This window comes from Chionomys nivalis, chromosome 4 (genome assembly GCF_950005125.1).
Source record: "Chionomys nivalis chromosome 4, mChiNiv1.1, whole genome shotgun sequence".
In the NCBI taxonomy this organism is placed as follows: domain Eukaryota; kingdom Metazoa; phylum Chordata; class Mammalia; order Rodentia; family Cricetidae; genus Chionomys; species Chionomys nivalis.
This window is the reverse complement of record NC_080089.1, coordinates 92622146-92637493: the sequence shown is the minus strand read 5'-3', so window position 1 is coordinate 92637493 and position 15348 is coordinate 92622146. Positions and strand designations below refer to the sequence as shown.

Genomic DNA, 15348 nt, shown 5'->3' with positions numbered 1-15348 from the left:
GAGAGAGAAACTATTCGCTTATGCTAAGCTGAAGCTTTTACGAACCTTTTCATTGACAACTTCCCCTGTTTCGTTCAGTGGTGCTTTGGAATGTCCTTTCACTGGTTTACTCCATTCCACAAGAGGATCGTGTAGAAAAGTCTTTAAGACACTAAAATTGAAACAGATATAATATAGTAATAAATTCTTTACCTTTGCAAAAAGAAATCTTACTAAAATCAATATTTAAAAGTAGAATAATCTGGGCAGTGAGGGTGCACGCCTTTAATCCCAGCACTCAGGAGGCAGAGGCAGGCAGATCTGTGAGTTCAAAGCCAGCCTGGTCTATAAGAGCTAGTTCCAGGACAGGCTCCAAAGCTACAGAAAAATCCTGCTTCAGAAAAAGAAAACAAAACCCAAAACAAACAACAACAAAAAGTAGAATACACTAAGAATAGGAAGTTAAGGTAATTACAAATTCTAGGATTATACTACATCTTCATATAGTTTATGTGAAATTATTTTGGGCTAGGGGTAGGGGTCAGGGAAAGGTAAAGAGGTAAGAAGAGTCAGGTGTTTTTTGAGGAGTAAGTTGAATTCTGTGTGACATCTCAAGATATATACTGTTACCTGTTAAATGAGTATTTATTAAATTCTGCTACATTCAAGGAATATACAATACCTTCAGTTACCATACAGATTAAGCTCACTTTCTTCTGTGCTCTAGACATCAACTCCAACTACCTATGGGAAACCTGTTTAGATATATTACAGATATCTCAAACTATATTCAAAACAAAATTCATTGTCTTTTCCTAACTATTTTTTCTGTATTCCTAAAGCAGTAACATGTGTCATTTGCAGTCTTGCCCTGGATGAAAAAATAAGCTATCATTCCTTCATCTTGTCCGTCTGTCATCCAGTTTTCCCTTCTAAACCTGTACGGAATCTCCATAGTACTCCACCTAGTATCTACTACTGCTGCACTACTCCGTAACAGTTTGCTACTGCTACCCTGAGTTTTCTGCAATGCAGAATGGATAGTTTTAGTTCCTCTTCCTCTACTTCTTTTAAAACATTTCCTTCTTGACCAGGCGGTGGTGACGCACGCTTTTAATCCCAGCACTCGGGAGGCAGAGGCAGGCAGATCTTTGTGAGTTCTAGGCCAGCCTAGTCTACAAGAGCTACAGAGAAACCCTGTCTTTTTTTTTTTTTTTTTTGGTTTTTTTCGAGACAGGGTTTCTCTGTGGTTTTGGAGCCTGTCCTGGAACTAGCTCTTGTAGACCAGGCTGGTCTCGAATTCACAGAGATCCGCCTGCCTCTGCCTTCCGAGTGCTGGGATTAAAGGTGTGCGCCACCACCGCCCGGCCGAGAAACCCTGTCTTAAAAAACCAAAAAAAAAAAAAAAAAATTTCCTTCTTAAAACTTGCTAACCTTTTACTTCTCAAAACACTTTTCTCCTGTGCTTGGTCACTTCAAAAGATTTTCCTGACTTTACTAAAAATAAGTGTTGTGTATAGGCTCTCTTAATGATGATTTCCTCTGGGTGAAATGTCCGTTTATCTGTGTTTAACAGAGTATTCTATCATAATGTCTATAATTCTGTTTTTAAAAATAAAAGATAACTTTAGAAGTCCTTTAAAAATCTGCTTTTCTGCCGGTTGAGGTAGTGTACGCCACGGCAGGAGGATCATGAGTTTGAGGCCAGCCTGGGCTACACATTAAAAAAAAAATCTGCTTTTCTGAACAGGGGAGGTAACTCAATCACTAAATAGGTGCTTGCTGTACAAGCCTCAAGACCTGAGTTCTGATCTCCAGCACCCACGTAAAAGGCCAGAAGCACCAGCACTGTCTGTAATTCAGCTGTGACGTGGTAAAGGTGTTGCTGACTGGAGCTCAGTGGCCAGCCAGTCTAACCAAATCAGTGAACTCCATGTTCACTGAGAATTCCTATCTGAAAGTGGAAAGCAATTAATGAAGATAGCTGATACTGACCATTAGCCTCCACATGCACAACAATAAATTAAAAGTGAAAAACTAACCGCCTTATCTCTCTCTCTCTCTCTTTTTTTTTTTTTTTGGTTTTTCGAGACAAGATTTCTCTGTAGCTTTGGTGCCTGTCCTGGAACCTGCTCTTGTAGTCCACGCTGGCCTCAAACTCACAGAGATCCACCTGCCTAAGCCTCCCGGGTGCTGGGATGAAAGGCGTGCAACACCGTCCAGGCTGGCCTCAAACTCAGAGATCTGCCTGCCTATGCCTCCCGAGTGCTGGGATGAAAGGCGTGCACCACCGCCCCAGCTGCCTTATCTCTTAAGATCAACAAAATTCCCCTTGCTCCATCTAGTACCCAGCAATTAGTTGAGTTGCTGATGTAGAGGGAAAACCTGTAGGTATCCACAAAGTAACTCCTTAGAGCCAATGTAGCCCAGTAGGCTTCAGGACAAGAGCAGCTGTACTTCTGTAAACTAGCAATCAACACCAGAAATAAAACTGATAGAAAAGTTGTGCATATAGCCGGGCGGTGGTGGCGCACGCCTTTAATCCCAGCACTTGGGAGGCAGAGGCAGGCGGATCTCTGTGAGTTCAAGACCATCCTGGTCTACAGAGCTAGTTCCAGGACAGGCTCCAAAACCACAGAGAAACCCTGTCTCGAAAAACCAAAAAAAAAAAAAAAAAAGAAAAGTCGTGCATGACACATGTGGAGGGCAGAGGGCAGAGTTGGCCCTAAGGTGCCTTTCACCAAAAAGGGTCTCTCATTGGCCAACTTTGCTATGTAGGCCAGACTAGCTGGCTAGCAAACTCCAGTCATCTGCTTGTCTTCGCTTCCTGTCTCACCATTGATGCGATTATAGGTGCTTGCCACAAAACCCAGGTAATATGGACCCTGGAGATCTGAACTCAGATCCTCACACTTGTGAGGCAGGTGCTTTATGGACTGAACCATCTCCCAAATAAGGAATAAAGCTTTGGAAAGCACACACAGTACAGATGCCTAGGGAGGCCAGAATTGTGGATTCCCTGTTCCCTTGGAGTTACACGCAGTTGTTAGCTGCCTGACATGGGTGATTAGAATTCAATTGGGTCCTCTAAAAGAGCAGTATGTGTTCTTAGTCAATGAGCCATCACTCTCCCCAAGGAAAGCAACTTTTAGAAGTGGTTAAGGGCACTGGCTATGCTTTCAGAGGACAATTCCCAGTACTATCATGGCAGCTCATAACTGCCTATGATTCCAGTTCAAAGGGATCAAACACCCTCTTCTGGCCTTCATAGGCACCACAAACACACATGTAGTGTGCACAAACATATATCCAGACAAATACCCATTCACATAAAATAAAAATTTAAAAAGTGAGAGAAAATATTTCTTGATCATATATATGTCAAAAGGTTCTTGTATCCATAATAAGTAAAGAAGTCTTACAATTCAAGTATAAAAGACAACCCAATTAAAAACAGGAAAAGGAGACATGCAAAGTGGTATGTGTCTATAGTTCTAGCTACTAGAGATGCCGAGGCAGAAGGATAGATTGAGTCCAGGAGTTTAAGGACAGATTAGGTTAACATAGAAAGACACACCCAAAACAGAATAATATGCTAATGATTTGAATATATATTCCTAAAAAGATATACAAATGCTAATAAGGGAACAAAAAAACCAATGCTGAACATTCATGGACATTAGTAAAATATAAATTAAAACTACAGTGGAATACTACTTCACCCCCAGTATGATGATTTAAATAATAATGACACCTTCAATGCTGGTCAAGAGGTGCAGAAATGGAAACTCACATACATTACTAATGGAATTATAATTTTTATAGCTGCTTTGGGAAACTGTGATAGTTATTCAATGTACTGTGATTCCACAGTTCCATCCCAGGCATACACAAAAGAACTGATAATATTTGTCCACACAGAGCTTTTGCACAAAATTCACAGCCATGCTATTCATAATAGCCAAAAGGTGGGACCAATACAAAAATGTCAATTAGCTGATGGTTGAATAAATAAAACACTGTATCATTCATATAATAGAACACTACTTGGTAATTAAAAAGAATGAACCTGGAAACCACAATGCTACATTAAAGAAGACAGACTCAAAAGGCCACAAATTATGTGATCAAACTGATATTAAATGTCGACTATAGATGTAATGGTCTGTCCTGCTCCTTTAAGAGACAAGCCCCACCCACTCCCTCCCTGTCCACTGCCTAAGTAGGCAGATCTTCCTTCCATTTAAGGCCTGAGCTCTCTCCCTTTCTGTCTTTATCTCCAAGAGGCAACTTATGCCTCATTCCCTTCTCCCCACTTCTCCCCTTCCCCCACTCTGATTCTCTCTCTCCCCCTACCTCTCTCTGTTCTTCCCTCTTCTCCCCTCCCTTCCCTACCATAACTCACTAAATAAATATTCAACCTCATTCTGCATGGCGTGCCTATCCTTCTAGGTCTCTCACTCACCACGCAGGTCCATGCCTAGGTCACTCGGGGGGCTCCCTGCCTGGGCTGGCTGCCTTCATGGCCCACAGTGGTTGCAGTAGCTCGGGGAACAGTGCCATTTTACTTAAACCATTACAATAGGAAATCCAGAGATAGGTGTGGATTAGTGGAAATGGAAAGGAGTAAGAAGTTGAGTATGACTGTTAATGCTCCAAAAGTGTCTTGTGGGTGGGAGAGATGGCGTAACTGTTAAAGGGTAGGCTCACAACCAAAAAGTAAGTTTTGTATCAAAATATCTTAAAATTAGAGAATGCAAATGGATGAATAATTATGGGACTTTACAAAAAAACACTAAAAACTGGAGTGTTTTTTTGGGGGGAGGGGCACACCTTACTGCATAGCAATGCCTGGCCTGGAACTCAGTATAGATCAGGATGGCCTAGAACTTGCATGATTCTCTCTTTCAGTGGGACGACAAGCATGAACCATCATTCCAAGCCTTAAGTTATTATTTTTAAAAATATACTAACATGAAGTGGTTTCCATATAAAGAAAATGTATTAAGGGATCAGTATGTACATTCAAGGTCACTAGTAGATTATATACAAAGCACAGATGATTACCTCATTAAAGGTTCTCTCTGATCCCTCATCAGCCTCAGTGTAACTTCACATGCTCTTCGAAACAGACCCTCTGTTCCCATAGGACCCATTCCATTAACCATATTATGAGTCAGGCGAAATGGTACAATTTCTGGAACTTCAAAAGTTTCTCCCTTAAAAACAAATAGTTTTATTATATGGTAATAATAAACATAAAACCTTTATGCAAAGAGTTTGGAACTTCATGTCTAGATTCCTTTAGGAAAGAGAAAAAAATATCATCCAAATATTTATGTAATTACATTAGAGGCATTTATTGAAAAGAAATGCGCTCCCTTTTGGGCAATTTGAAACCATGGATTCATCTTAGATAAAATCAAGAAGATGAATGGATTCAGATTCTACAGCTTAGTATGTTGAACATTGCTATAACAAATATTTATGCATTAAATATTTAGTCTCAATAACAGTATATAACTTTTCCCATGTCTTTCTTTCCTCTTCTTTCTTATTTTCTTTTTACAACTATCACTTTAAAATAGGAAATAGCCACAGACTTTTCCCTCAGATAGGGAAGAAAGAACTTAGTCCAGCTGTTTATTTTCTGACATTATTGGTCACGTCTCTTCCATAATTCTTTTAGCCTTCTAAACAGTTATCCTAAATTTCCCTTTTGTATAGTCTGATCTATACCATTTATTATTTTTTTCTTTTTAGCTGAGTCTATGAACTTTTTCATCTTCCTTTAATAGCTAATGCAACCCAAAAAAGATAGGGTCAAAGAAACCAAGATGACCTTCTAATCTTCCTCGAGAACTGTAATTGTAGAAAATTACAGAAGTTTTTAGAGATGTATCCAATAGCTTTTGATTTGCTCTGAAGAACCCATCCTGGTACTATTTGTTATAGCTTTTAATATTTAATTGCTAGAGCTTGAATTCAGAGTCTAGCAAATGCTAGGTAAGTGCACCAATGAACTATCCCAGTCTGATACTTTTTCTTTAACCAGGATCATTCTTATATATTGTCAGATTTGGAAATATTAAACAATCTGACTTTATGAAAGTAGTGTTTGTAAAATGAACTGATCTGCTCATGTTTAGGTAACTAGTCACTAAGTCAGAACTTAAAATTCTTGTTACTAGCTTTCATACATCATTCTTCCAAGTTCTCTGCTTCCTAAATAGCTTTCCTAAGGGGTTCACTGATGAAAACCAGTCAAGAAATGGCCGGGGGGGGGGGGGAGGGGCAAAAAAAAAAAAAAAAGAAATGGCCAGGGTTATGGAGTTGTAACTAATAGGTATAGCCATGGAGAGCAATAGTAGGGGAGAGAAAATTCCAGGGAATATATCTAATTAACTGAAGTCACACCATACCTTATTAAAAAGACAGTTGAAGTCTACATGTACACATTCACCAGTAAAAGAATCAAAAAGAATGTTTTCACCATGACGATCTCCAAGCCCCAGGATATAACCAACCATTGACATGACTGCAGTAGAACGGCAATATGCAGATCTACTACTGTACCTAAAGAAATACAATGCTTGTCAAATACTTTGTGCCAGATTTAGGAAAAAAAAAAAAAAAAGATCAAAATTTTAAAATAAACATTCAACCATAATAATGTATTATATTCTTGGTAACTTGCCATGATGTAGGATCAGGGAATGTTCTCAGAAACCACTCATGAAAAACAGGAGGGTGCCTGGGCAGGAGTAATTCTAGGAAAACTTTGCGTTTTTCAGATAAAGCCGCTGACTTTGGTAGCATGCACTGGCGAAGCTCCTTTCCTGTCATATATACTCCTACAAAGCAGAATAAATAATTTTTGTTAAAACATGAAGTGTCAGGTTTTGCTCCAACTGAAAAGAATGGAACAATACCAGTTATGCATCTAAATGGTTATAACTTGACAGCATAACAAAATAATAAACTCTACTATTTTTCTTTAGTATTTATCAATATTTCCATTGATGAACATCAATGGAAACAAACAAAAAAATATGATCAAATAACTCCAGAATATAAGATTCAAAATATTAAGATGATCACTCTGGGCTGTGAAAATGCTGCTACCCTTACCAAAATTACAGTAATCTATTTGATCAGGATGTCATATTGGGGTAAGTTGAACCACCCGTTAGAAGGACACACTGGTATTCTGAAATAATTTAAAGCTAGTCTATGAAATTCTTGGGTTACTGTGGGCTCATTGAAATAGTGTGGCCTTGTTGGAGGAAGTATGTTATTGTGGGGGCAGGCTTTGTTCAGTGTCTCAGTCCACTTCCTGTTATCTTCTGATCAAGACGTGGCCAGAACAATGTCTGCCTGCACACTGCCATGCTCCCTACATCATGATAATGGATTGAACTTCAGAAACTGTAAGCAATCTACCCCAATTAAATGTTTTAATTCATAAGAGTTGCTGTGGTCATGGGGTCTCTTCACAGCAATAGAAACTCTAACAAAGACAGTTACCATTACTACTGTTATTTAAATCTAGATCTCATTCTGTAGCTAGGGGTAGCCTGGAACCTAAGAAATTTATTTTGTAAACCAGGTGGTTCTTGAACTTTTGGATATCATTCTTCTGCATCCTGACTGCTGATATTACAGGTTTGTGCCACTATATCCTATATGTTTTTGCCTCTGTTTTCTTTTTTTTTGAGACAGGGTATCACTATGTTGCTCTAGATAGCCTGAAACTCACTATATTAGACCAGTTTACCTTAAACTCAAAGAGACCTGCCTGCCTCTCTCTCCTGGGAGAGGATTAAAGTATTAAAGGAATTCAACCATGCCTAGCATGTAACTAATTTTGTTTGTTTTGAGACAGGGCCTCACTAGAGAGCCCTGGCTGTCTTAGAACTTACTATGTAGACCAGACTGGCCTTGAACTCACAGAGATTTACCTGCCTATGCCTACCAAGAGCTGGGAATAAAGGTGTATGCCAACATGCTTAGTGCTGGCATGTTACTAATTCTTAAGATAAACTTTAGATTGAAAGTCATCTGGATATTTTTCGAGACAGGGTTTCGCTGTGGTTTTGGAGTCTGTCCTGGAACTAGCTCTTGTAGACCAGACTGGTCTCGAACTCACAGAGATCCACCTGCCTCTGCCTCCCAAGTGCTGGGATTAAAGGCGTGCGCCACCACCGCCCGGCCTGGATACAATTTCTTATGGACAAACATCGGATGTGAGATTTTTAGCCTCATTTGTTGTAGGGTTCTACTCATAAGATGAATCCTTAACATATAAAAGAGTTTTTTTCAGTTCCAGATGTCCATTCACCATGTGAAGTTTAACTAGTTATTTAGATAGTTGGGCTTGTTAATAATAACAATGAAATCATCTATAGAACATGCTTAGTTTAATACCCACACTATAGTACTAATCAGTACTAATTATTATGGACTATATTGTGTTCCTTAAAAAAGTATGTTAAATAGCTCGGTGGTGGCACATGACTTTAATTCCAGCACTCAGGGGGCAAGAGACAGGAGGATCTCTGTGAGTACAAAGCCAGTCTGGTCTACAAAGTAAGTATCAGTATGGTCAGGACTACATAGTGAGACCTTGTCTAAAAAAACAAAACTTTCCAAAAATTTGTTCATTTGAAAACATGGTCTTTGCAGACAGAACCAGGTTAAGAAAGAGTTCATTAAGGTGGAACTATAATTCAATAATCCAAGAACTGGTATTATAGTAGTAGACAAAACAAAACTCAGGCCAGGGAGATGGATGAACTGCCTGCTTTATAAGCATGAGGATCTGAGTTCAGATCCTCGGAACTCATGTAATGCTGGATGCAGAAGTGCATGTTTATCATCCCAGTGTTCCCAGAGCAAGCTGGGGGTAGAGACTGGAAAATTTCTGGAAGTCCAAGGCCATCTAGCCTGGCCTCTGCAGCAACAAGAAACCCTGTCCCAAAGAAGGTAGAAGGTGAAGACTGACACTCTAGGTCATCTCAGACTTCCACATGCACACTGTAGTTCTGCCATATTTGTATATATGAACACATGTACACAGATTTTAAAAAAGATAAAGATTAAAATATATTGTATGTTGTGGGAGCTGCGGGCTGAGTTCCTGCCACCCAGCTCCCTGGGCCGCCTGGCTAGCTCATGCCCCAAAATAACAACACACAAACTGTATTCTTTTAAACACTGCTTGGCCCATTAGCTCTAGCCCTTACTGGCTAATTCTCATATCGTGATCAACCCATCTCTAATAATCTGTGTAGCATCACTCTTACTGGGAAAGATTCAGCATGTCTGACCTGGCGGCTTGCTTCATTGCATCTGCTTCTGAGAGGAGAGGAAATGACATCTGAGCTCACTTCCTCTTATTCCCAGCATTCTGTTCTGTTTACTCCACCCACCTATGTTCTAACCTATGAGGGCCAAGCAGTTTATTTTTTAACCAATGACCTTCCTCCATCATTTGTATACATGTATGGAATTGTTAAATAAAGTAGTCAACTAAGAAAAAAAAAGAGGCATGTTTGGAGGTGCACACCTGTAATCCTGGCACTTTGGGAGGCAGAGGCAAGCGGATCTCTGTGAGTTTGAAGCCATCCTAGTCTACAATAGTAAGAGTCTATATCAAAAAAGAAACAAAACAACAATAACAGAAAATAGCTATGTAACAATACAGAAATCTGATCAGTTATTTTTCTCTATTATAAAGTTCCTATGCTTTTTCTCTTCAAAATTAACAAGTAACTCAGGAAAAAGGATTTGAGACCACAAATGACCTGTTTCTTAGCATACTTTTGCCTTATTTTTTTCTTTTTTTCCATAGTTGACACTAAACTCATAACCATCCAACCTTGGCTTTCCTGAGTGCTGGGACTATAGGCAAGCAACACCACACTTAATTAACATTGACTACTAATATTAGAACCCATTTACAATCATTGCCTATGACATCAATTCCTATGGTGTTTGCTAGTTGGTAATATTCTATTTCCTCAGTCCTGCATTTAGCCATTACAATTTTAAATATAAAAAAGAGCTTTTTCTATTCACTTATGAAAGTATTTGTTAACATCAGTATGAAGGTATACTTATTTTATTTTGTGGATTATAATTAATAACTAACAATATTATTTTTGCTGAAGTTACCTTAAGTTAGGCCAGTATTCTAATCTAAATAAATACTTTCCTTTCTCCGATAATAGGAAAATGCTCATATTCATAGAATATTTACTTATTTGCTAAAGGCACAAAAAATAATTTCAGAACTGCTAACAAATAAATATTTTAGAAAAATAAAATATTCAGGTTTTTTTTTTTTTTAAAGCAACCTCAAAAGTTTTTACCATTGAAAAAGAGTTCAAAGGAAGGAAGAATAGAAAGACCTTACATGCTTTTGTATATAGAATAGAAAGTTCACTAGGTTTAAGTAAAATATGTGCATTGTTATGATCAAGAAGTATTACATTTGTATTTCACCTGCTTGTTGCTAACAAATTCATAGTATACATTTCTACTGTAAAAAAGAATATAATACCTTTTTCTTTATATATTTTGGTAAGAATAGGTCTCAAGCCAGCAGTGTTGTTCACCCATTCAATAATTCCACATTCATCGTTCAGTGGAATAACTGCATATGTTCGGATATGAAGTTCTCTTCGACGTGATTCTGCATCTTTTCTTAGACTCTGTGAAAAACATAGAAATGAAAAAAATAGAATTCAAATTCATGTTATGTCAAATATTGTTCACTTCCTAGGAAAAGTGCTGATGGAAGCCTTTAATGAATAATTCTGAAAGAGGAGGAAGCTATAGGGTCATGTCCCTATTCCTTCCCTTCCTCCCTCCCTCCCTCCCTCCCTCCCTCCCTCCCTCCCTTTCTTTCTTTTTCGAGACAGGGTTTCTCTGTTGCTTTGGAACCAGTCCTGAAACTAGCTCTTGCAGGCTGGCCTCGAACTCACAGAGATCTGCCTGCCTCTGCCTCCTGACTGCTGGGATTAAAGGCGTGTGCCACCACCACCTGGCTAAAACCACTTCTTTTTAATTCTTCACTATGAATGTAACAGAATACCAAATTTGAAAGACAGTAATTGTAACCATAACAACAAAATACTATTGTTTTCTTTTCTCCTGCATTACAGATATTATTAATTTTAAGTATTTAAGCACAGATATTGATGTTTAATTTTATCTAAAAACTAAAAGAAATCCTTACTGTTATCTTCCTAACACTGAAAAAGTCATAAGGAATCATACTATCTACTTAAAACAAAAAAGCCTAGGATAAATCATCAGGTAAGCTTTATCCAGCAATTGATGGGAGCAGAGGCAGAGACCCACAGCAAAATATTAGGCAAAGCTTGGTGAATCCTGCAGAAGAGGGCAAGGAAGGACTATAAGAGACAGAGGTGTTGCGGGAGGTCCTTCCGCTCCTCCAGCCAATAGCCGCCGAGATACCAGCCCATTGGGGCGTGGTCTCTTTCCCTTTAAAAAAAAGCAGCTACTTCCCTCCTCTCTCTCTTTACTTCCTGCTCCGGTTCCGGCGACTAGACTTCTTCCTAATTGCGTGCACAGAGGGCTGTTGTCTGGGACGGTGATCTGTAAGTTTATTCCCCTTTAAATAAATACCACCCTATTAATCACAATTCCAAACTGGTGTGGGATTGTTTATGACTTGCGCCTTCATCTGGCGCCCAATGTGGGGCACTGAATCTACAGAAAGCCTGAGAAAGCTTGGGAAAGAATAGAGTAAAGTATGTTTCTTGGTAGCAACAATTTCTTGGTTCTGTTCTGCTTGCTAGAGGCAAGCAAGCGCTCTCATCTAAGAGAGGCTTCCTGACTCAGCTTTAGCTGCAAAAACTTGCGGCTCTCTTAAGAGGTCCTGCCACAAAACACTTAAATGGTATTGATAAAAGCTGAACGCATGCTTTTCGGTTTTCAGCCATAGCAGGAAAAAATGCGCTGTTTAAAAATGCCCTCTTTCTGGGTCATCCTGCCAGGGCAAACTCTGACTGAGGCAGGAGGTCAGCTACAGAGAGAGCATTTGAGTGTTGTAGCTTGTTTGCTGGCAAGGACCTTGAAATGCCACAGAGTTGTGGTGATAAACATGGCTACAGCCGGTACCTCCGCCATGAGGCTGGAAAGCTAAGGAATGGGCTGGATCTAGCCGGCAAAGCCACGGCTTTAATCCTAGCCATATTGCTCAGTAATTTAAAGGCTCGTGTGGTCAGAAAAAGAGAGAGATACAGTAAAGAGAGATTCAAAGACAAAGAAAACCTTTAAATGATTTACAGTGTGTTAAAAATATATGCAGGCTAAAAATTTAGTTCTTAAAAGTAAAAAAGGAAGAAAGAAAGTAGTTGGGTGTGGTAGTACACACCTTTAATCCCAACACTTGGGAGGCAGGGAGATTTACCTCTGTGACTTCAAGGTGTGGTAGCACACACCTTTAATCCCAATGCCTGGAAGGCAGAGACAGACGGATCTCTGAGAGTTCAAGGACAGCCTGGTCTAAAGAGTTATTCCAGGACAAATATATACAGAGAATATAAAACAAAAGTAAAAATAAACAAAATAGAGTTAAAATAAGGCTGCACAAAGATGGAAAATACACAGAGAATCTTGATACTGTATGCTATTATGCTCTCTTTGAATTGTTTGAATGCTGAGGAAGGAGCAACAGATGCTAAAAGATATTTGTCTATAAATGCTGCTGAACTAATCCAAGATAGATATTTTCAAAATACCTTGACTTTAAAATTTGAATCTAAGGACATGATGCTTTGGAAAGGAGTTTCTTCTTTTGTTTTCACAGAGGATGAGACCCTGTCGATTTTTTCTATTCCAATATGATATGATAGACCACGCCCTCCTGAAAGGTTGCTGTGAACACCTTCAGAAAATTACTTCACTCAACTGCCGACTGAGATGACCCTGGCAGACAGGTTACTCCATGAAAGATCTGAATAACAGTGCCCCCATTCAGCAGGAAGCAGTTTGGAGAGAAAAAACTGCACCCATGTTCCCATATATTGTTTATAAATGTTCTTTTACTTTTAAAGGGGGAGATGATATAGATGTGAATAATTTGCATTGATATGAATCTTGGTTTACTGATATTAATTTAAGGTCAATTTTATTATATGTATATGTATTTCTGATATTGATTAAGGTATTGTGATTGTGTAGTTCACTTAAAAATGTTAATAGATAGGTTGTTAATAGATAATTATCAATAATAGTCAAGCTTGTAGTCATGCTAGTTAGATTTTCTAGATGTACATAGATATATTTTAGATAGGCATTCTTCATATCTTTCAAAGATTATAAAATATGGCATTTTAAGTGTTTTAATAACTTAGGGTTTTTCATGACAATGAGACACATCTGCTCCTGGCAGCACCAATCTACTTCAAGAAGAAGATGGGCATCGAAGAAGCACCTTATGGAGTTTGATAGCCATTTGGGCAAGAAACTGCTCTTGCCTGGACTGTTGCATAAACTGGACACAGAGAACCCACAGAGAGAGGACTACTAAACTTGCCTAAAGGTGAGATGATCTTTCAGGGTTCCTGATTCATGAAGGAGTCTGCGAGACATTCTGCAGGACACAGCAGATAGTGACTGAACTGCCTTTGAAATTTCCTGCTTCATGGAAATGTCTCTGGATACTATGGGCCTGTAGGCCAAAGATGGATGCCCCAACAGTACAGAGAAACTTTGGGTGACTCTCAAGGCAGCGAGATGTCTCTATCATTTCTAGAGTTTGAAATTTGCTTATTTCTTGTTTGCTTAGGTAATATTATATCCTTCTGGAGTCTTTGATGGAGTTGAAGAATAGATACTTATAGTTTTCCTTAGTTATGCTAAAGATAAAATAGATGTAAATATTGTAACTGTAATTCTTACTTGATAACTGTTTTGTTATATGTAATTTTGCTATGTTAAGGTTAAAGTCTTCCTTTTTTGTTTAAACAGAAAAAGGGGAAATGATGGAGGAAGGTCATTGGCTAAGAAAGAAACTGCTTTGGCCCATTTGATAGGCCAGCCTTTAGGTGGGTGGAGTAAACAGAACAGAATGCTGGGAGGAAGAGGAAGTGAGCTCAGACGCTATGCTTCCCTCTCCCGGGCAGATGCAGGGCAGCTCCTCTGAGAGACAGACGCCATGCTCTCCTCTCCAGAGCAGACACGATGAAGCTCTGACCCAGGATGGACGTAGGCTAGAATCTTCCCGGTAAGCGCACCTTGGGGTGCTACATACATGAACAGAAATGGGCCAAGCAGTGTTTAAAAGAATAGAGTTTGTGTGTCGTTATTTTGGGGCATAAGCTAGCCAGGCAACCATGAGCCGGGCTGTGGGAAGAGGCCCGCAGCTCCCTAATACACAGAGGGGTCAAGACATCACAATAAAATGGCCAACAGAATCAACAACCAGTTGATACTCACAGTGACTCAACAGACAGGAAGTCTATATGGGTCTGCCCTACATCCTCTGCATACATGTTAGAGCTGTGTACCTTGGTGTTCCTGGGGGACTCCTAACAGTGGAAGCGGGGGCTACCTCTGACTCTTTTGCCTGCTTTTGGGATCTTTCCCCTTCAACTGGCTTGTCTTGTTCATCCTTGATATGAGGGGAAGTACCTAGTTTTATTATAACTTGACATGCCATGATTGATTGATATCTTTGGGACCTGCCCTCTTCTGAAGGGAAAAGAGGAGTAGATCTGGGGGAGAGGGATGTGGTGGAGAGGGATGTGGTGGGGGAGAGGGATGTGGTGGGGGAAAGGCACTGGGACGGGAGAATAGAGAGGAAACTGCAGTCTAGATGCAACATATGAGAGAAAAATAAGTTTTTAAAAAAATTATAGGAAAACCTTATTAATGCATGTAGTATCTGTGTATATACAGTTTAAATTCTCTTGTCTAGGCTAACAATGCTCCCCTCCAAGGGGAAATGATAGAATATATAAAAAATAAAATAATCATAATAAAATATAAGAAAAAAGCAAGAGTTGTGATATTAAATTTTTCCTTCCTTCCTTCCCTCCCTCCCTCCTTCTCTCCCTCCCTCCTTCCTTCTTTTGTTTTTCAAGACAGGGTTTCTCTGTGTAGTCTTGGCTATCCTGGAACTCACTCTGTAGACCAGGCTGTAGACGCAGCCTGTAGACCAGGCTGGCTTCGAACTCACAGAGATTCATCTGTTTCTGCCTCCCAAGCGCTGGTATTAAAGCTATGTGCCACCAGTGCCTGGCTTCATAGTCTTTAATTTTAACAGTTTTATTTTAAAGTTATCATCTGGTAGAAAGCGTTACGTCTCATTTGATAAATCCTGATCTATCAGGT

General features: G+C 39.4%; 1 protein-coding gene across 2 annotated transcripts in view; it reads right to left on the bottom strand.

Moving 5' to 3' along the window:
* The window catches only part of Atr (ATR serine/threonine kinase), a 112852-nt gene that overhangs the window by 2144 nt on the left and 95360 nt on the right, over positions 1-15348 (bottom strand). For both annotated transcript variants that reach the window (XM_057768123.1, XM_057768124.1), the window contains exons 42-46: positions 10544-10694; positions 6677-6833; positions 6402-6555; positions 5047-5198; positions 46-151 (exon numbers count right to left, since the gene is read on the bottom strand). In XM_057768123.1, the coding sequence (XP_057624106.1) occupies positions 46-151; positions 5047-5198; positions 6402-6555; positions 6677-6833; positions 10544-10694 (720 nt within the window). The remainder of the gene's footprint in view (positions 1-45; positions 152-5046; positions 5199-6401; positions 6556-6676; positions 6834-10543; positions 10695-15348) is intronic.